At 37.7% G+C, this 16,990-nt stretch overlaps 1 protein-coding gene across 13 annotated transcripts in view; it reads right to left on the reverse strand.

Moving 5' to 3' along the window:
* The window catches only part of SH3KBP1 (SH3 domain containing kinase binding protein 1), a 215,736-nt gene that overhangs the window by 57,484 nt on the left and 141,262 nt on the right, over window positions 1-16,990 (reverse strand). For all 13 annotated transcript variants that reach the window (XM_048287331.1, XM_048287348.1, XM_048287368.1 and 10 more), the window contains one exon: window positions 4,292-4,367. In XM_048287331.1, coding sequence (XP_048143288.1) covers window positions 4,292-4,367 — 76 coding nt within the window. The remainder of the gene's footprint in view (window positions 1-4,291; window positions 4,368-16,990) is intronic.

The following is a 16,990-nucleotide window of genomic DNA, read 5'->3' on the forward strand; positions in this document are numbered from 1 at the left end:
AAGGCAGTCCACAGACAAACATTCATTCAAGCTTAAATTTCAAAGGGGACAGTGACTCTGGAATTTGTTTTTCCTCTTAGGGCAGGATGACACAACGTCTTCCTTTTACTTTTATTGTCGCTTCTTTGTATCATTAATTTTTGAGGCTTAAATATTTCCCCATCAGCAAAGTCTAAATCATACAGCAATCAATATGGACAGAAACAGTAATAGTAAGAAAACAAGCAGAATTAAGGTAGTATTCCTTGAACTTAAATTTCCTCTCTTTGACTATGACTCATAAAATGTTTCTGAAATGGAAAAAACCACACAAAATCTAGTGAAAAATTAAACAATTATAACCAAAACCACAAATCAGATGAAAAAAATTCAAACACTATACTCAGCGGAATTTAGTTTTACTATTAACTGCTACACTCAAGACTCATAAATAGATTGCACTAATAAATATTTTCACAGAACTTAGTAAGATGCGAACTGTCAAAACACCACCTTATTAAACAAAAAATAGAAACACAAGTAACTATGCTCCTATTAATACATATTTAGCTATTCCTTATACTTTCTACATCATGCAAAAAGATGAATTATTTGCTATGATCTTGGTACTCCTGTGCAATAGCTTAACACAAATTTTAAATAGTGAGTGGAGTAATCAAATTAAGTGCTGTGGTCAATGAACTTTGTGACTTACTGCCTTTGCTATTTTGTTGTCTGCTTATTTATATTCCATTAGTGCAGTCTCAGTAATCTGCAATACCTCTCAGATGTTGTGCATGGTTTTGCTTTGCTGAATTTTAGAATCCAACAGAGCTACTTCAAAACTTACATATATTTTCTACAACATATCCTTGTCACCACAAGCCACTCATACTAAATGTAAGATATTTTATAGAAAACAATACATCTCACCCCAAAAACCGGATTGCAAACACCCATGCCATCCCATCTACATAAGAGAGATGGAACTTCAAGAGCAGAATACCCCTTAAAATCTAGGAACCCACAAATCTAAACCAAACAGCTCTCCCCTCTCCCCTTCAAAGATGCATTCCCTCATTCGTGAAAGGTTAGTGATGTTTTCCAAGGGATCACTCAAACCCTGTAAGGATTTGTGCTTTCACTGTGCTTTTCCTTTGAGCAAAAAGTCCTCTTTGGCCCTGAAGAGTCACCTCTTTATCTCCCAGAATCTTAACTCCGTTTTTAGGGAGATTTACATAGCACATTGTTGGGAGATGCACCTCAGAGAACACACACCTCTGCCTTTTGCTTCAGGCAACTCACCCCATTGCAGAGCCTAGCCCATATTGCATGTTCCGAGAGCAGATGGCACATCAAGTGCCTCACTGCTGATCACTGCCCTATCACGTCAGAAAAGCTATGGAAAAAAAGCAGACTGGAATCAAGGTGTGAGAAGAGTCAGCAACCATCACTCCAAGCTGAAATCCCATGGGCAGAGAGGGAAGATGCTGCTGGTACCTATTTCTTCTCTCAGCTGGCTCTTTCTCAATACAACTGCATTTTTTTGTCCAGTTGGCACTAAGGAATAACATGATCAGTCATGGAATGAAATGAGGAAAATGAAAAACTGGATTATTCCTCTCCCAACATAACCACTGTCTTGCTTGCAGCACTTATTCATTCATTCCAAGAGTAATCCCAAGGAAATCTAAATCGCGTATCCGAAAGGTCCCTCTCCATACTGAGCTTAGCCTATGGATCTTCTGTTCCTTGGAGAATGGCACGGTATCTGTTTTGTTCAGCAGTTAAAGACTCCAAGAAAGACTGGGACACTACCATCCCGGGCAAAAGTGAAAGAACTTGAGGTCCAAGGTGGAATAATACTTTTGTGCTGAACACTTCAACTGGAACATTGACCAGTTTTCTGAGATTGCAAACTTCCCTGGACTGAATGTTTTTTCAAGATTGTTTGTGGTAAAAAGCAAAGATTGAATTTTGGAGAAATGACAAATACTAGACAGATTATAGTCCTATGCCTGAGTCTGATCATACTCCTCATTTCTGACTATCAGACATTAACTTTTTTATGCAAAAAATATTCCTCTGCCTATATTAAAAACCAAACCAGACTGAAGTAAGTATCATTTGCACTGAAAGGTTTTTCAATTTAAGTGAAGCACAACTTCAGCTGAATGAAATGTATCTTCAGTGATGTCATTTGAGGCTAAGACAATTATATATAATTACATTACATCAGACCTTCCTATAGATGTGCTTCTCTTTCCCAAGGCATGAATAGAGATGCCAAGAATTCTACTGAGGCCCCAGAGATTATAGGAAAGATAAAATAATAAATAATGAAGTTTAGTTAAAATTCCACAAGATACTGTACAAGTAGCCCACCCTTCTCACCAGCTCTGGCAAAATGTATGTAGAATGAAGACAGCAACTGAAGAAGAAGGATATTTCTGGCCAAAAAGGCATATTCAAGGGAAATAACAAAGAGGTGAAAGAAGGACTATCCAGAGCCCAAAAGTATGATGGAAAAGTGCCTCTGTCAGCCAGAGCTCAATAGATCACTCTAGAAGATACAGTTTTCTAACCATTGGTCAGAAGGTTTCCACAATCAGTTTATAGATATGCAAGTTTGAACCTCCCATAGTCTGGGATGGGATTTAGTGAGCAGCTTCAGAAGTATGAAGTCAGAAGTATGAGCTGATGTGGAAAAGCTGGCTTCCCACACAAGGATTAATGCTGCAGGTGGGAAAGCCCCTGGACGACCCCTTCTGATGGCACCTGCACTCATATCAGCTTGACCTGCTCAACCTGCAGGTTAGCAAAGGTAATTCCAAAACACCTTCAGGAGCCCTGGTCTGCATTACCAGTTCACAAATTTTTCAGTATTTCAAGTTCTCACTTCCTCAGGGCAATTGAGATCTTGCAGTATTTCCAATTATAGCCTGCTGGCACAGTGGAACAAGATAAGAGGATGTAGTGAGTCAATAATTGCGGCGGAGCTAATGGACAACAACTCACTAAAAGCTGTTTTAAGCTGCTTTTGCAACTCTGAGCTGAAAACTTGTACAAACCAGGTTGTAACCACACACTTTTCTCAGACAGACCCTGTTCTGCTGATCCAGGTGCTTTCCTACATATGTCTGTATGTGTTTCAGTTCTGAGACAAAATGTTACCTGCTAACTATCTAAAAGAATAAACACACCAGGCAAGAAGGACTCTGCAAGACTTTAAAAAAATCAACTCTGTTATATTCAGCTTCTTTTCTAAGGTATGGCTATGTTCTCTTCCCTCTTGTTCTTTCCCACCAGAATCTGTAACATTTAGTTGTAACTATATAAATAAAATCAAAAGATGGGGAATATATGTTATTTGGTAAGCTGGTTACATATGCCTCCCTAGAACAGCACAGAGGCATACCTGAAAGATTTAATCATTACTTTTTGATTACTAAGCACTGAAATGATGGAAAAAGAACTGAAGGTCAGAGAATCAGGGAACAGTTTGGTTTGGAAAGAAACTTTAACATCATCTAGTCCCAATGCCCCCTGCCATGGGAAAGGACACCTTCCACTAGACCAGGTTGCCCATCCAACCCAGCCTTGAACACTGCCAGGGATGGGGCAACCACAGCTTCTCTGGACAATCTGTTCCAGTACCTCGCTACACTCACAGTAACAAATTTCTTTCTAACATCTAATCTAAACCTGCCATCTCTCAGTTTAAAGACATTTTCCCTTGTTCTGTCACTACATTCCCTTGTAAAAATTCACTCTCCAGCTCTCCTGTAGGTCCCCTACACATACTGGAAGGCTGCTGAGAGGTCTCCCCAGAGCCTACTCTTCTGATTTCCCATCTAAACCATACCATGCATACAGTTTATTTCTGCTATAAAAAGAAATAGAAATAAAATTATTAAAATCATTAAAAGCAAAAGAGGAAAAAGGCAAGGGCATTCGCAATGAGAGAAACTTTTCTATGACCTACCCACAAGTTACAACCTGAATTTGGATCTTATTCAACTCTGATTAATTCCAAAGTATCCTCAAGGCTGAAAGTTGATCACATAATTTAATTTGATTTTTGGTGGCAGAAACCTCGATGTAGGGTCACCAGAGCAAAAACAATTCAGAGGATTCTGTGAAACAGAGCATTCTGTACAGGTACCACCTACTCAAGGTTTATCTTAAACACATCTATCTGCATCTTCACTTTTTATATATACAGGACACTCTTTTAACCGAAACAAGAGAAAAGTGTTCAGCTTGCTTTTAATAGCACAAAGTGCAAAAAAGAAAAACCTATGAAACCTACTTTTTGTTCTGCTGTCCACTTCTATTTTTGTTGGCTCCTGAGTTGCTGTGGCTGGAGGTAATTTCTTCCCAACACTCTGAAAAAAAATAATTATTCTTCTTTAAAATTTGCAGGTTCAGTTAAAAGGTGGACAACATAAAAAATAATAATGGAAATACAAAATATAGGAGTACAAAAAAGACAGTAAAGAAAAAGAGGAGAATTATAAACTATACTTATGTTTGTTACTGGGGATAGATTTTCTCTAAAATTATAAAGAATTCATAAAAATGTGATTCTCCAATTTCCCTTTAATAATGTTTACTACTATTTTTAAACGATAACCTCTTAACACTTCCCTGAGTTTCAGGGAAGACTCACAGTAGCTTCACTGGTAGATTGAATATTAAGCAATTGATGAAATTACTTAGGGAAAGATGCTATTCAGTAAAGCTGAAAGAAGCAGCAGGGAGGAACCCCCTTGACTTGTGTTTATACAAGGAGTATTCATTTCAGTCATTCTAGATTGAGTGTGATTTTTATATTGACAAGATCTCCTTCCTATTTATTTTTATTTATTTTTAGCAAAACCAACTATTTTACAGTGGATTACAATAATAAGCAATAACCAGCTTCAGACAGGTAAGCTGCAACAGTGAAAAAATTCTATCTGCTCCCACTAAAATAAAATAAAATCAGTGGTATTCAACTTCATGTATCTTCTCCTATTACTACATGCATGCTATCCCCCGTGTCTCTCAGTCTGTCTCCCTATGAACAAAGTTTTCTATCCATAAAATCCCAGCAATGTGTAGATGAGAAAATAAGTGTAATTATTTCTGAAAATCCCTAGCTGTCATTCAACTTCCTTTCCTGACAAGGTCTGCATAAACACCACAAAGCCTTCTCCATGCTCCCATGACCTCCTGAGTAAAAGCTTAGAGACCAGAGTGCTAAGATTTAGTCTTGGAAGTACTGAGTACCATAAGGACCATAAGGAAAACACTGGTCAATATAAGAAGCAATGGGAGTACAGTTCTTTGAGTAGCTGAAAAATTCCAAGGTGCATAAAGAATACTGAGAGCTCCATGTTAATAATATGCAATAATGTGTCAAACTGTATCTATGAAAAGGACTAAAATAAGCACAGATTTCAGGCTGGTAAAAAGAGCACCTAGGGAGGAAAGATAGTGTGCACAGGATAGTAATCAAATCCATGTTGACAGCAAGGTGAACTACGAATTGCAACACCCAAAAGCATCCTGTTGCAACTTAATTTGCAGGTGGAAGTAGGAACTCCTGACCTTCTGATGAGCTTATAACTCTACTCAGAATCCAGAGTTTGTAAACTGCTGGGGAAGAGAGATAAACAACAAAACTCTACAGAACTTCCCAAATTCTTTTCTGAGGTGGGAATGAGAGATAAGAAGCATTAAGTGAAGCAGTGATTAGGGAGGTAACAGAAAAATAGATGACAGATGTCTGCAAATCAGGAGAGGGCAAAACTAAAAAAAGTGCATGACCTGGTTGTGCTAGAGGAGTTTAAAGTCAAGAAGGATGATGATAAATCTGAGTGAGTTCTATCTGCAAAGCAGTGAAAATTGTACTAAAAGAGATATAATGAAGAATTTGAAGATACCAGGCATTTGCATTTACACAGATAAAAGTACAGAATACCTTCAAGATGAAAGCAAGACTGGGAAGGCAGCTTCTGCTTCAGAGGCAAACAGGGCAGTTCAAGATAGCTGCACATCACAGTCCATGCTCAGTCAGGATCAAACCTTTATTCACAGTTCTGCTTCACGAAATTGTTTGGAAAATGACAAGAGCAGATACTCTAAACTGCACTGCTACTTGGCTCATAAAGACATGCTCACTAAAGGAATATAAAAACCCTTTAATTTAGGGGAGGTTTTGTTTTTTTAAAAAGATTAAATTGTTATGCAAGACCAATTAATTAAAGAAAATAATTTGGTAATTGCTTTACCATACATGAATCATTGATTTTATGCCATGAAACCAAACATCATATAAACCCACAACAGGCTAAAATTTAACAAGCTACAAATCACAACAAAAGAATCATGGGCAAAAAGAAAGGTATTTGTGTATCCTAGTGGAAAATCCATTATGCAAAGTAATTTCCTAATGTATAGAAGCAGATGCAAGAGCAATGCTTGAAAACATTAATTCATCTGTACATTCAGAATGAATGCCTGTGCAGGTGATAAATCAGTATTGGGAACCAACTGACTCATTGTGAACAGTCCTTTTATTGTGAACTCCTTTTATTAGGAGCTAGGAGGCATAATTCAAGTAATTTTAATGACGTTTGCATAGAACCCACTCCAGTGAGAAGGGATACCTGAATGTGTTGTGGGACAGGGAGAGGAGAAGACAAGTGGAACTGCTGTTCTTTAATTGTGAGGGGGCTGCACTCTAGGATTTCTAGGGGTGAAACAAGTATCAATGACAGGAAAAAGGAATAAAAATTGACACATCATGCAAATGTGGTTTCAGGTGGATCTGCACTGCCAAGGTGTTTTACTCCTCCTGTAAAATGGTCCTAAAGGAGGTGGATTTTTAAAAATTATTATTTATTTATGCTTCCAATTGGTCTACATTTGCATGGAAAATGTGTTACCACTTTCTGAAAACACCTCCATGAAACTTAATATAGTACTAATTCGTTCATTAGGAAAAACCCAAGATAAACTTACCTCACTCTAAGAGAGTGAATCCTCTGTGATCTGGTAAGTCTGATGGTTTTGCTTTAATAGGCTAAAACCTCAAGTATAACTGAGATTTGTGTGCTGGGAGTCCCAGACCAAACAATATTATCACAGTTACCAATTTTTCTGACAAGAAAACAAAAATGGGAGACAGTGACATCTCCCATATAAGCTAGAAACTTTCCTGCTGCCTCTCCAACTGTTCTATGTCACTCATACTCCCATACAGGTCAAATATCTACCAAGTTTATTAATGATAAGAAGGACAAAGCAAGCCCAACTTAAATTCTTGATGATCCAACACACATCTGCATGATGTAGACTTTTCTTTTCAAAAACAGTTACTATAGGATATTTTGGTGTCTTCTTCAGTTGAAGGCCCAGTGCAATTTATCAAAACCTTTACTTCTAAAAAAAGCAAACATAGGAGCAAAGAACACTCAATAGGTTGAACTGAAGATTTCAATATAATTTTTTCTCCTCCTCTGTTCTTTCTTTACATAAGAAGATGGTCCAAGCCCTTGTAGACACATTGATCTATGCTACAAAATACTGATATACAACTCCAGCTTTGCTGTTAGTCTTTTACCCAATTCATTCCTACCTATCAGGCTCAGTATTCCTTAGAAGGAAGCACATCTTACCTCATTGGAACACAGGCACAAAACAAGATTTAGAACTTGAGGGACTTTTTGGGCATTTAGACATTCCAAATCCAAGAACAGGATCCTCAACCCTGTCAGCAACCCCTGACATCTCCCAGCATAAACTGTTTCACTCCATTTACCTAAACCTATCAAGTTGCCAATTTTATCAATTAAAAGTCAAATGCAGCATGAACCAGAATGCCCATAATGGCACCTCCCAGCAGTGTCCTAAACACCAGGCTGCAAAGACAAGTGAAGTTCTGCATTTTCTCTCTAAAGCTGTGTATCTTGGATTCTTGGCTGCAGAATGGTTTCATCACCAGCCTTTGTGTCATTTTGTGCCTTTGTATCTCTAGCCTGGTGGTACAGACACACTCCTAAAGACTACTGTTTCAGTTTCCATCTATCCTTCTCCAGCATACTGATTATCATAAATCTCTTTTCTAGATGGTGGCAGTGAGCCTTGTTCCACTTACATTTCTCTGTAGATATCACTCTGACTTGCAAGAAAAACATGGTGGAAACACTTTGTGTTTTCTGACTCCAAGCCTAGGCTGACTCCCAACACAACACAATATTGTCAACAAAACAGGCAGAATCTCAATCCCACTATTTCTGCAAGGCGAGCATAATCCTGATAAGTGAATCCTAAAGACAAAAAGGGATGAAGTGCCCTCTTGCTGCAGAAACAGCTGATAAAATCATGAATAATCACCATGATTTGATGTACAAATAGTCAGAGGGATGAGACAGATTTAGCAGCAAGCTGGCAGTATTAATGTTTGGGTTAATGAAGCCAATGGAAGGACAGTCCAGCAGCACTAAATAACCAGTTCTGCGAGCCTCGATGGCATTTTGGTACACTGCAAATCCATATCACTGCAAACCACTTTCCTCTGACACTGAATTAACAGTGACTGCAAAAATGGTTGAGGTGGCACACAAAGTCAGTTAAATGAGGTCATGGTACAATGTCAATGGTCTCATTTTATTTCATTTATATACCTTGTCTCAACTGCAATCCCTGTAACAGCAGGGAACAACACAAGAGAAGCAGAACATGCAATGAACAGTATACAAGTGAGTTTTCTCACCTAAAGGTACTATGGCCCTTCCCTACAACTACTGACACCTTACCAGAGTTTCTTCCTTTGGGATATTTTAGCATTGTACTTCAGGGTTTTCTGTTGTGGTTGAAAACTGACTTGTCTATTCACTTTTGTTATTCAGGTCTAGTGTCTCTAGAACATTTAATCTGAAAATTTAAATAGAATTGAAAAGTGCTCAGATAGGACCATACAGAAGATTGTTATAGTTCTTTGCACCAAAGTAACACACATATCCATTGAGGCTCCTTTAACAATATAGGCTTCTTGAAGCAACAGCTTATTTACTGAGGAATAAGGAAAAAAAGATTTACTCAACGTCATCATTTATTCTGCAAAGTGTATTGAGGTCTTTATCCTAGATAAAATATTTTGGAACTGCTACCTGGAATATAACTCTGTGAAGATATTCTTAAGGAATACAGCAGACATTAAAGAATTCATAAAAAGGGGCTGTATGAGCTGGAAACATTAAGCTTAACATAGTTTGTCAGTTTGAATAGTGAAAATGCAACAATGTACACTGGTGCTTTATACAGGAAGGAAAAGACAGTTACATATCTTTTGAACTTTCAGAATTTCAGAAAACCTCAATAACTAGGTCTGGGGAAAAAATGTGTCATGTTTCTCTGACCACAATACTTCCTCTTAACATGCAACTAGTATATTTAGATGTGGTTTATATGCATGAGAATTTTCTAATATATAGGTTTATATGCAAATCCAAGGTCACTATTAGTGAGAGTATAAAAGGTGTGTTCTTCAATGTATCTTTACACTCCATTTTGTAACTGAGAACATTTGTTCACAAAGAAGCAGAAATGGTTATTAGAGTCTTCCAGCTCTGGATTACCATGAGCATAAACAAATTTCTCACTATGTTAATGCTGGTGTTGTGAGGGGGCAGACAAATTAATTTTTTTTCTAATGTGCTTCAGGTACTTAAGGAATGTCACCAAGTCCTCTATCTATCCTATCTGTTCTGCCTTAAAATCTAAAAAATAAAAAAGAAAAAAGAAAAAAAAAAAGAGAAAAAAGAAAAAGGAAAAGAAAAAAAAAGAGAAAAAAGAAAAAAGAAAAGAAAAAAAGAGACCCAAAATATAAAAAGCACAAAGACTTTCAGATGTCAAAATCCTCTCACTCTGTCAGAAACAGAATAAGAGAAATATCCAAGATTTCATTTTTTTCCCATACCACCAACACTCAGCTCCACATAAAATTCTTTCTGTGACAGCATGATCAGTATTGCTATCCTGAGGTTTCCCCAAAGAACAGAGTTAACATTTTTCTGAAGGGTCACCACATGGGACTTCAAAGAGGGTAATTTTAAGAAACGTTTATAGAGAAAACAAAAATCCTTGAGGAAAAGTTCAGCTAAGCACCTGTCTACACATTTGATTGCCTCAGTCCTCTACAGTAGCTTCTTCCTCTGTAACTACTTTCTTCACAGCTTTGCTTTGGTAGAAATACTATCCATGTGCTCCTAAACAACAATTACTTGTATTTTTTAATACCAGCCAGATAGGTACATCTGCCCAATGCACTCCCAGCTAATATAGAGAGACTCAGTTGCCCAAACATTTATACTGACACCATCTCAGAGGAAATTCCCACCACAATGCACGGTAATTTCCTTAAGACTAGGTTAGGTGGATGAATGGGACAGGTAACAAGTGTTCATCAAGTCCTCAGGCTATCACAAGCACAGGCAAGCAAAATCCTTTTTACCCTTCTGCTCAGTTTATTCTGAGTGTGAGAAGAGAGACAGGATGTCTCATAATTCATTTGCTGTGAGCAAGAGAGAGGGAACAGTCTGGTCACTGCCTGGGCCCACCCACCAACCATGGCCAGGTCCCCTTGGGTGTGAATTCCAGCCACCACTCCTCCCTTCTGTTGTGACATTAACATATCTGCAAGGAGAGAGGGCACTGACCCATGTTCCAAAGCATTGCAGAAGGGAAGAAATTTAAAAAGCGGTTTCAACGCTGTCTCCTTCACTAAACAGCTGCACAAAGATTTGGGCTAAACTGAGGCAGGAAAATTTATGGTCATAGGGGTAAGGTACAACTCTCAGTTGCAGCACTTACTGATACCATCTTATTTATGCCAGGCTCCTCTGGAAAGCATGGTGAGCCTCTCACAGTGTGCTTTAGTAACTCCTGGAGCCAGCACATCACAATTTGGCCATGCTCAGGGCAAAACAAGGAAAGGTTGCATAAGTGCTTGCTGGGGATTAAAATAAGTTTAGCTATCAAATATTAGAAGCTGATTGCATAGATTTAAGTTTGATTGTAACTCACTTACAGCTTAGCACAAATGAGCCCTGCTCAAAGCCTGGTGCAGGTGAACTTCCTTTGTCAGTATGGCTGGCTCAGCAGGGGAAGAAAAAAAGACTGGATACCTTCACACAAGGGCTGAGACCCTGGAGGGCCTCAAGCTGGAAGATAAGAGTGGTTAATGGCCTGTCTATATGGATAAAGAATCCAATGAGGTACTGGAAGACCCCAGATGATAAATCACCATTGGATCAAGATGCGCACGAAGGCACGTGAAGATCTTTGCAGACTATGGGGGTGTAATGGCCAGGGACTTCTGCCTCTCCAGAGGCACCCAGCTTCAGCTGAAATAAACCAGCTCTGCCTCAAACCCAAGGTCCAAACTCTTCTTTAGTGGTTCTTGCCTTTACATCATTCAGAAGTTGAAACACGAACGTCACTCAGCTCTAAATAACAGGTGATGCTTCCATAAAGAATGCGCCCCCTAAGCACAGCATCAGATGTAGCACACACCCAGAGAGCTTTTTAGTGGAATTCTTGGTAAATATTCCACAGAATGCAGACAACAAAGCAATTAAAGTATTTTAAACTTCATATTACAGTTTCTTTTCACATAGTCAAACCGTATTTTCTTCCATTGGACAACCTGAAAAAGGCATATTTTCACACTTAGTCCATATTCCAGCAGATTAAAGTGCAGTTTTTCCAACTGATGTCTATATTAGAGGACACTTGGACTTGAATGAACATAGGCCTTCTGATTTATAGCATATCTTTGTAAAGAAATAAGTCCTTTTTTTTAATTTTGGAAAAGATTTTACCTGTGAAGGGCTTTACCCTTCTGCAGGAAGGTTGCAAACCCCTGCATTTAGATGCTGTGAAAGGTGTATGAACTGCTGGCATCTTAATTCTCTTTGTCTAGACAAAATCAACAATCTCTAAATTAAGGGTGTTCCTCCAAATAAACATCCTGTTGTTGCAAAGCAAAAGACTGAAGCCTTCATCCCACTGGAGCTCCTTGGAAATGAACACAATTTCAGCCATCAGCATGACTCTTACCACAGTAAACAAGTTTATACAAAGCAGACAAAGTCAAGAGTTATGAAGTGGAGGCCCTATAAATGCTCATGTACATCAGTCCACCAGGAACTGGCTACAACACCACCAGTGCTTTAGAGGGAAGGAACATTCAGGTAGTCAACAAGTATATGCTGCTTGAATCTTAAAGGCTTTTGGAATTAGCATGAATATGCAGAAAGACTAAAGGTATATGGGGGAAAAATGCTTTCTAGTGTTCAATTCAGAAGTTACAAAATAACTTGAATACAAAAGGAAGAAAAAAAGGGGGCAAGTATAGAAATAGCATGTCAGTCTAAATCCTTCTACAATACCCATTGCAGAGAATGGTAAACAGGTTGTGATTACATTACACCACACTCAGTTCACTTGGTGCCCTAGAAATACAGCACTGATTGTCAGAGCATCTTACAATTACTGTATCTGTCATCCACTGTCACGGCCCTGGAATCCAAGCAGACAAGCAAGTAAGCAAGTAAACAAAGCAAAGGAAACAGAACAGAGGTCCCCAGACAAGGGAAATTTTAGAATAAAACAGGATTTTTCTGGGGTTTTTGTTTTGATTCATCACTGGTGTTTATTCTTCTGATATAATTATTTCTTCACAGTTGAAAAGAAGAAGCAAAACTACCTCTACTCACTGGTTAAAATGCTTAAACTACATCAAGCCTAAGAATAAGTGCTTTGACTACTTAAGGAATAGTCACATTTGTTTTGATTAAAAACTATTTTATTTTTCAAAATAACTGTAACTTCTGAAATATTTAATAAAAGAAGTTACAGGTGTTTTACTTAATTACATCAAAAAGTATTTGAAAAGCACATAAAGGGAAGTCCTTGAAAATCACTTGCTGGACAGACAAGGAATTATTTATGTGATTCTCAATGTTTGTGGCAAAATAAAGACAAAATCAGAAGCCTGTATTACCTTTGGCATACCACTGAGAAGGATTATATACAGAAGAAAAGGGAGGGAGAAAGGATGGCCAGGATGATTCAATCAGCATGTGTTGACACTCCCTATTGGCTCAGAGTCTGTTACTCCAAAACTAAAGATGAGAGTAAGTTCTTTGGAAGATTTTCCAGGTGTGGATTTTCTTTAGGAGAAGGCACTAGGTCCTGCAATTAAACTTATTTTATGCAATTGCTTTTATCTTATATGAATAAAATTTTATCTATTGAATATGTTATTCACAATTACTTATTATTTTAGTGGTTATTTAGCATGATTTCTTGCTTAGCCACTGAAAAGGTAAGAAATCCTAAAATTTAGGGTTTCATACTGCCTCTTGCTGTGTTGTGACTACATGTGCCTCACAGATTACATCTAATCTGCTTATACTTCTTAGTACAATGACATTCAGCTGGTTTTGTCCCTGAGATGTAAAAAGACAAGATTGAGTGTTCTGATGTAGTTATTCAAGATGGAGTTAATTTCATTCAAACATCAACTGTGATGTTGATGCCCGTCACTGCAGGCTTCCTTTTTGTCACTGGAGGTAAAACAGTCCTTTTAGCATGTAATTCATGTTTGGGATAAAGAAAGCTCCTGTCCTAATAATGATTTTTAGTCTACAGACTGTGAAGAAAGACTGCTTGTTGTCTAAAAGCAACACCACAGACACCTAAATTCAATCACCAGAATCCTGTTATAGTTGCTAGTAGCCAGCTAATCTGTGTAAAAATCTGTCCTTATCTATCTATCTGCATCTGTATATTTATAGATAAGCAATAAATCTATAAATCCGGCTACCTAATAAGTAAATAATTAAATAGTGATGTTACAACATACAGTGTTGCCTTTATAAGGGTCATGTATGATCTTTTCTATTTTGCATGGCCAATTGACAGCAATTTTCAATAAAATACAAAAATAAAAAAGTTGCTGGTTCTGGCTCCTGAAGAAGATTGAAATTGTAACCTCAATGCAAACTCAAAACTAAACTGATATTACAATGAGTTTACTGTTCATCCTTTAAAAAAAAAAAATTAACTTGCATAAGTAACTTGTCAAAAGACAGCAAACAAAGAGTCGGATTTCATCATGGTGACCAGTGGAGTTGTTCAGGGATCTAGATCATGGCTCTTGTTTTTCACGTCTTCACAGATGACCCACCAAAGGGGAAGACAGAAACTAAGTTCAGAGAGAAAATCAATGACACATTTGGAGGAAAAATGGTATCTTAAGACAGAAAGGCAGGCTTTGAAACCTATAGTTGTCAATACTTTGGAAAGCAATAAAGAGCAATGGAAAGTGCTCTCAAAATGCTGCATAAATCCATCCAACACCTTGGTGATTGTGTGCGGTGCTCACCTTCTTTTGCTGTCACACATAAACCACCTGAGTTCCCAAAGGAACTGAAAAAGACAGAAAGCCACCAAGAATGATAAAACATGTGGAACAGATCCCTCATTCTGGGAAAAAACAGATACACACAGGTGACATAAGTCTATAAAAATGAGGAGAGGAAATAGGGAGGAGTCACTCATTAACTCTTCCAGTAATAAAAATTAAGGACTCACTCATCTCTTCCAGTAATAAGAATTAAGGGCTATCAGATGAAACTGGCAGGTACCACATTCAAAACAAACAAAGGGAGCTAACTCCTTCGCACAGCATGTGATCCAGCAGACTGGAACTCTTTCACAGGAACTACAGGTACTAAAATGTTACATACAATGAAAATGTGACTGCTTGATTTGCCGAGAAACAAAAATCCCTTATGGTTATTAATACAAATTTTAAAATGATTAGGGGCTGTTAAGACTCCCTGCAGGAATTTCTTTTTATGTGCAACCTGTTCTCACAGTCTTCCCCAGGCTTCTGCTATGGACCTCTTGTGGAGGCACAACATGAGCCCAGGCACAGTCCTGATCTGAACTGCAGATGTCCCAGGATCTTCCAATTTCCAAGAAATATTACTCTTTAACATATGGAAATGGAATATTGAATACAGTACTCTTCAGAAAGTAAATTTAAATAAAGCAAGGTGACATAAAACCAAAGTGATAACTCAAGGGAAACTTCAAAGCATTACTCCAACTCCTATCTGCCCTCCAAATATTGTCAAACACACAAAGTTCTTCAGTTAAAAAGGAAGCAAAATCATAGAACAAAGATATATGTAGAAAATGAGAAAAGTCTTCAAAATTATACAGTCCTGTATTATATATTATATAATTTAAAACTTATATATATTACATAATTAAAATTATATAGTTCTCTGCAGAAGACTACAGAAATTTTCAATGGAAAAATTTCAAAACTAAGGAATACTTTATGGTATGTATATAAGTCTACTTTCCTGGGCCATCTTTTGTAGTTGCCACAGAAGTGAAAAACCCACTATCAAGCTAAAAGATTATAAAAATCAAATACTGGATTGACAGTCAGCTATTGCAATGAAAAAGACAAATCCACAGTACAGAAATATATATTTACATTTTCTGTTTAGCCACCTCAAACATGACATGTAAGGTGGATTATGTCCATCACAACTCTACCAGGTGAAACCCTTGTACTTGAAACTTACTAACCTCCTGAATAAATTCCGATTTATTTCCAGTCAAGCTGTCTGGAAAGGCTTTGACTGTCACCACCTTTTTCTGAGAAACTGCTAGAGATTCAAGACATCTTGAGATGCACAATATTTCAGAGTATGAATACAAACCATTCCCTCAGTGATGAAATTGATGTTTACGTGGAACTGTAACTGTTTGTATCGCCCACATTCATGTAATTTATATTTCTGCATTTAAAAGGATCTCAAACCTTCATAGTGGGGAAGACTTCTAATTAAAGAGACTGCTTCACAGACTCCTAACTTCCCATTTGCAATGACAAAACATCTCTTCAGCAATTTCAGAACTGCTTAAATGGAAAATTACTTCTGTTCCTGTTTCCAGCTGTTGAGCTCCATTTAGAAATTACCTGAGCCAGCACCAAATGTCTCATACAGCTACCCATGCACTAAAACTACCAGGTGTTAAGGAGACCACCATCAGTCTTCAAACCACAGATGAAGAATATCTTCATTAGCATCATGCAACTCACCAGAGAAATCTGTGCTATTTTAAATAACATTCAAAGAAATAAGTAGGTAAACCATGCAATGCAAAATTTTTGGTTTAACCTCTTGGATGGAAAAGGGGGTAGAAACACAACCATGAACAGTGAAACATCATTCCCACTAAAATTCTGGGTAGCGTGGAGAGCAGAACAGCGCACATTTTGCTTTTCAGTGTTCTCCACAGCTAAACCTCTTCTACTAGCAGGTAAGTGCAGATTCTAAAGCTGTTTTAACTTCATATTTTGACAAGGTCTTAAAATTTGAAATTATGGGCAGGGAAGGGACTGGAGAGGTTTTTTTCCTACTAACATGCTTGAAGCGTTGGACAGGAGAGAAACCTATATATCTTAACTTGCCTGCTTTAAAACATCAGTATTTCTGTAAAATTTGGAATCCTGATATTTGATGCTGTCAGGCTGTCAGTTTCAAAACATTAATGAACTAAAAATCTGCCCTCCTAAAAGGTTAATGGTGAGAAAGTGAACATAAGAGTTTAGATTAGATAGATGCTGCTGAAACAAATGGAGCGAGACATATTAGAACCACTGATGAGTAAAAACACTTTAGTAAATGAAATAAAAGGCAAACGCAGAATGAAACCCACCCAGCATGCTCCCAGCTGCCTGATCTCAAAGCTCTGGAAGTGTGCACATCAAAATCAGCTCGATGAACAAGCTCATTTTCTTTTTTCCTCAAGCTGCAGATTTGTTATGCTAGAAGGTGCTTTTGTAACAAAAGTATTTTTTTGAGCAGCAAGCCTTCTTTCTTCCCTGCTTTATTTTTCATTCTCCTTTTTTACTTTCCTTCACATT

The sequence above is a fragment of the Corvus hawaiiensis genome, chromosome 2 (assembly GCF_020740725.1).
Source record: "Corvus hawaiiensis isolate bCorHaw1 chromosome 2, bCorHaw1.pri.cur, whole genome shotgun sequence".
NCBI lineage: Eukaryota > Metazoa > Chordata > Aves > Passeriformes > Corvidae > Corvus > Corvus hawaiiensis.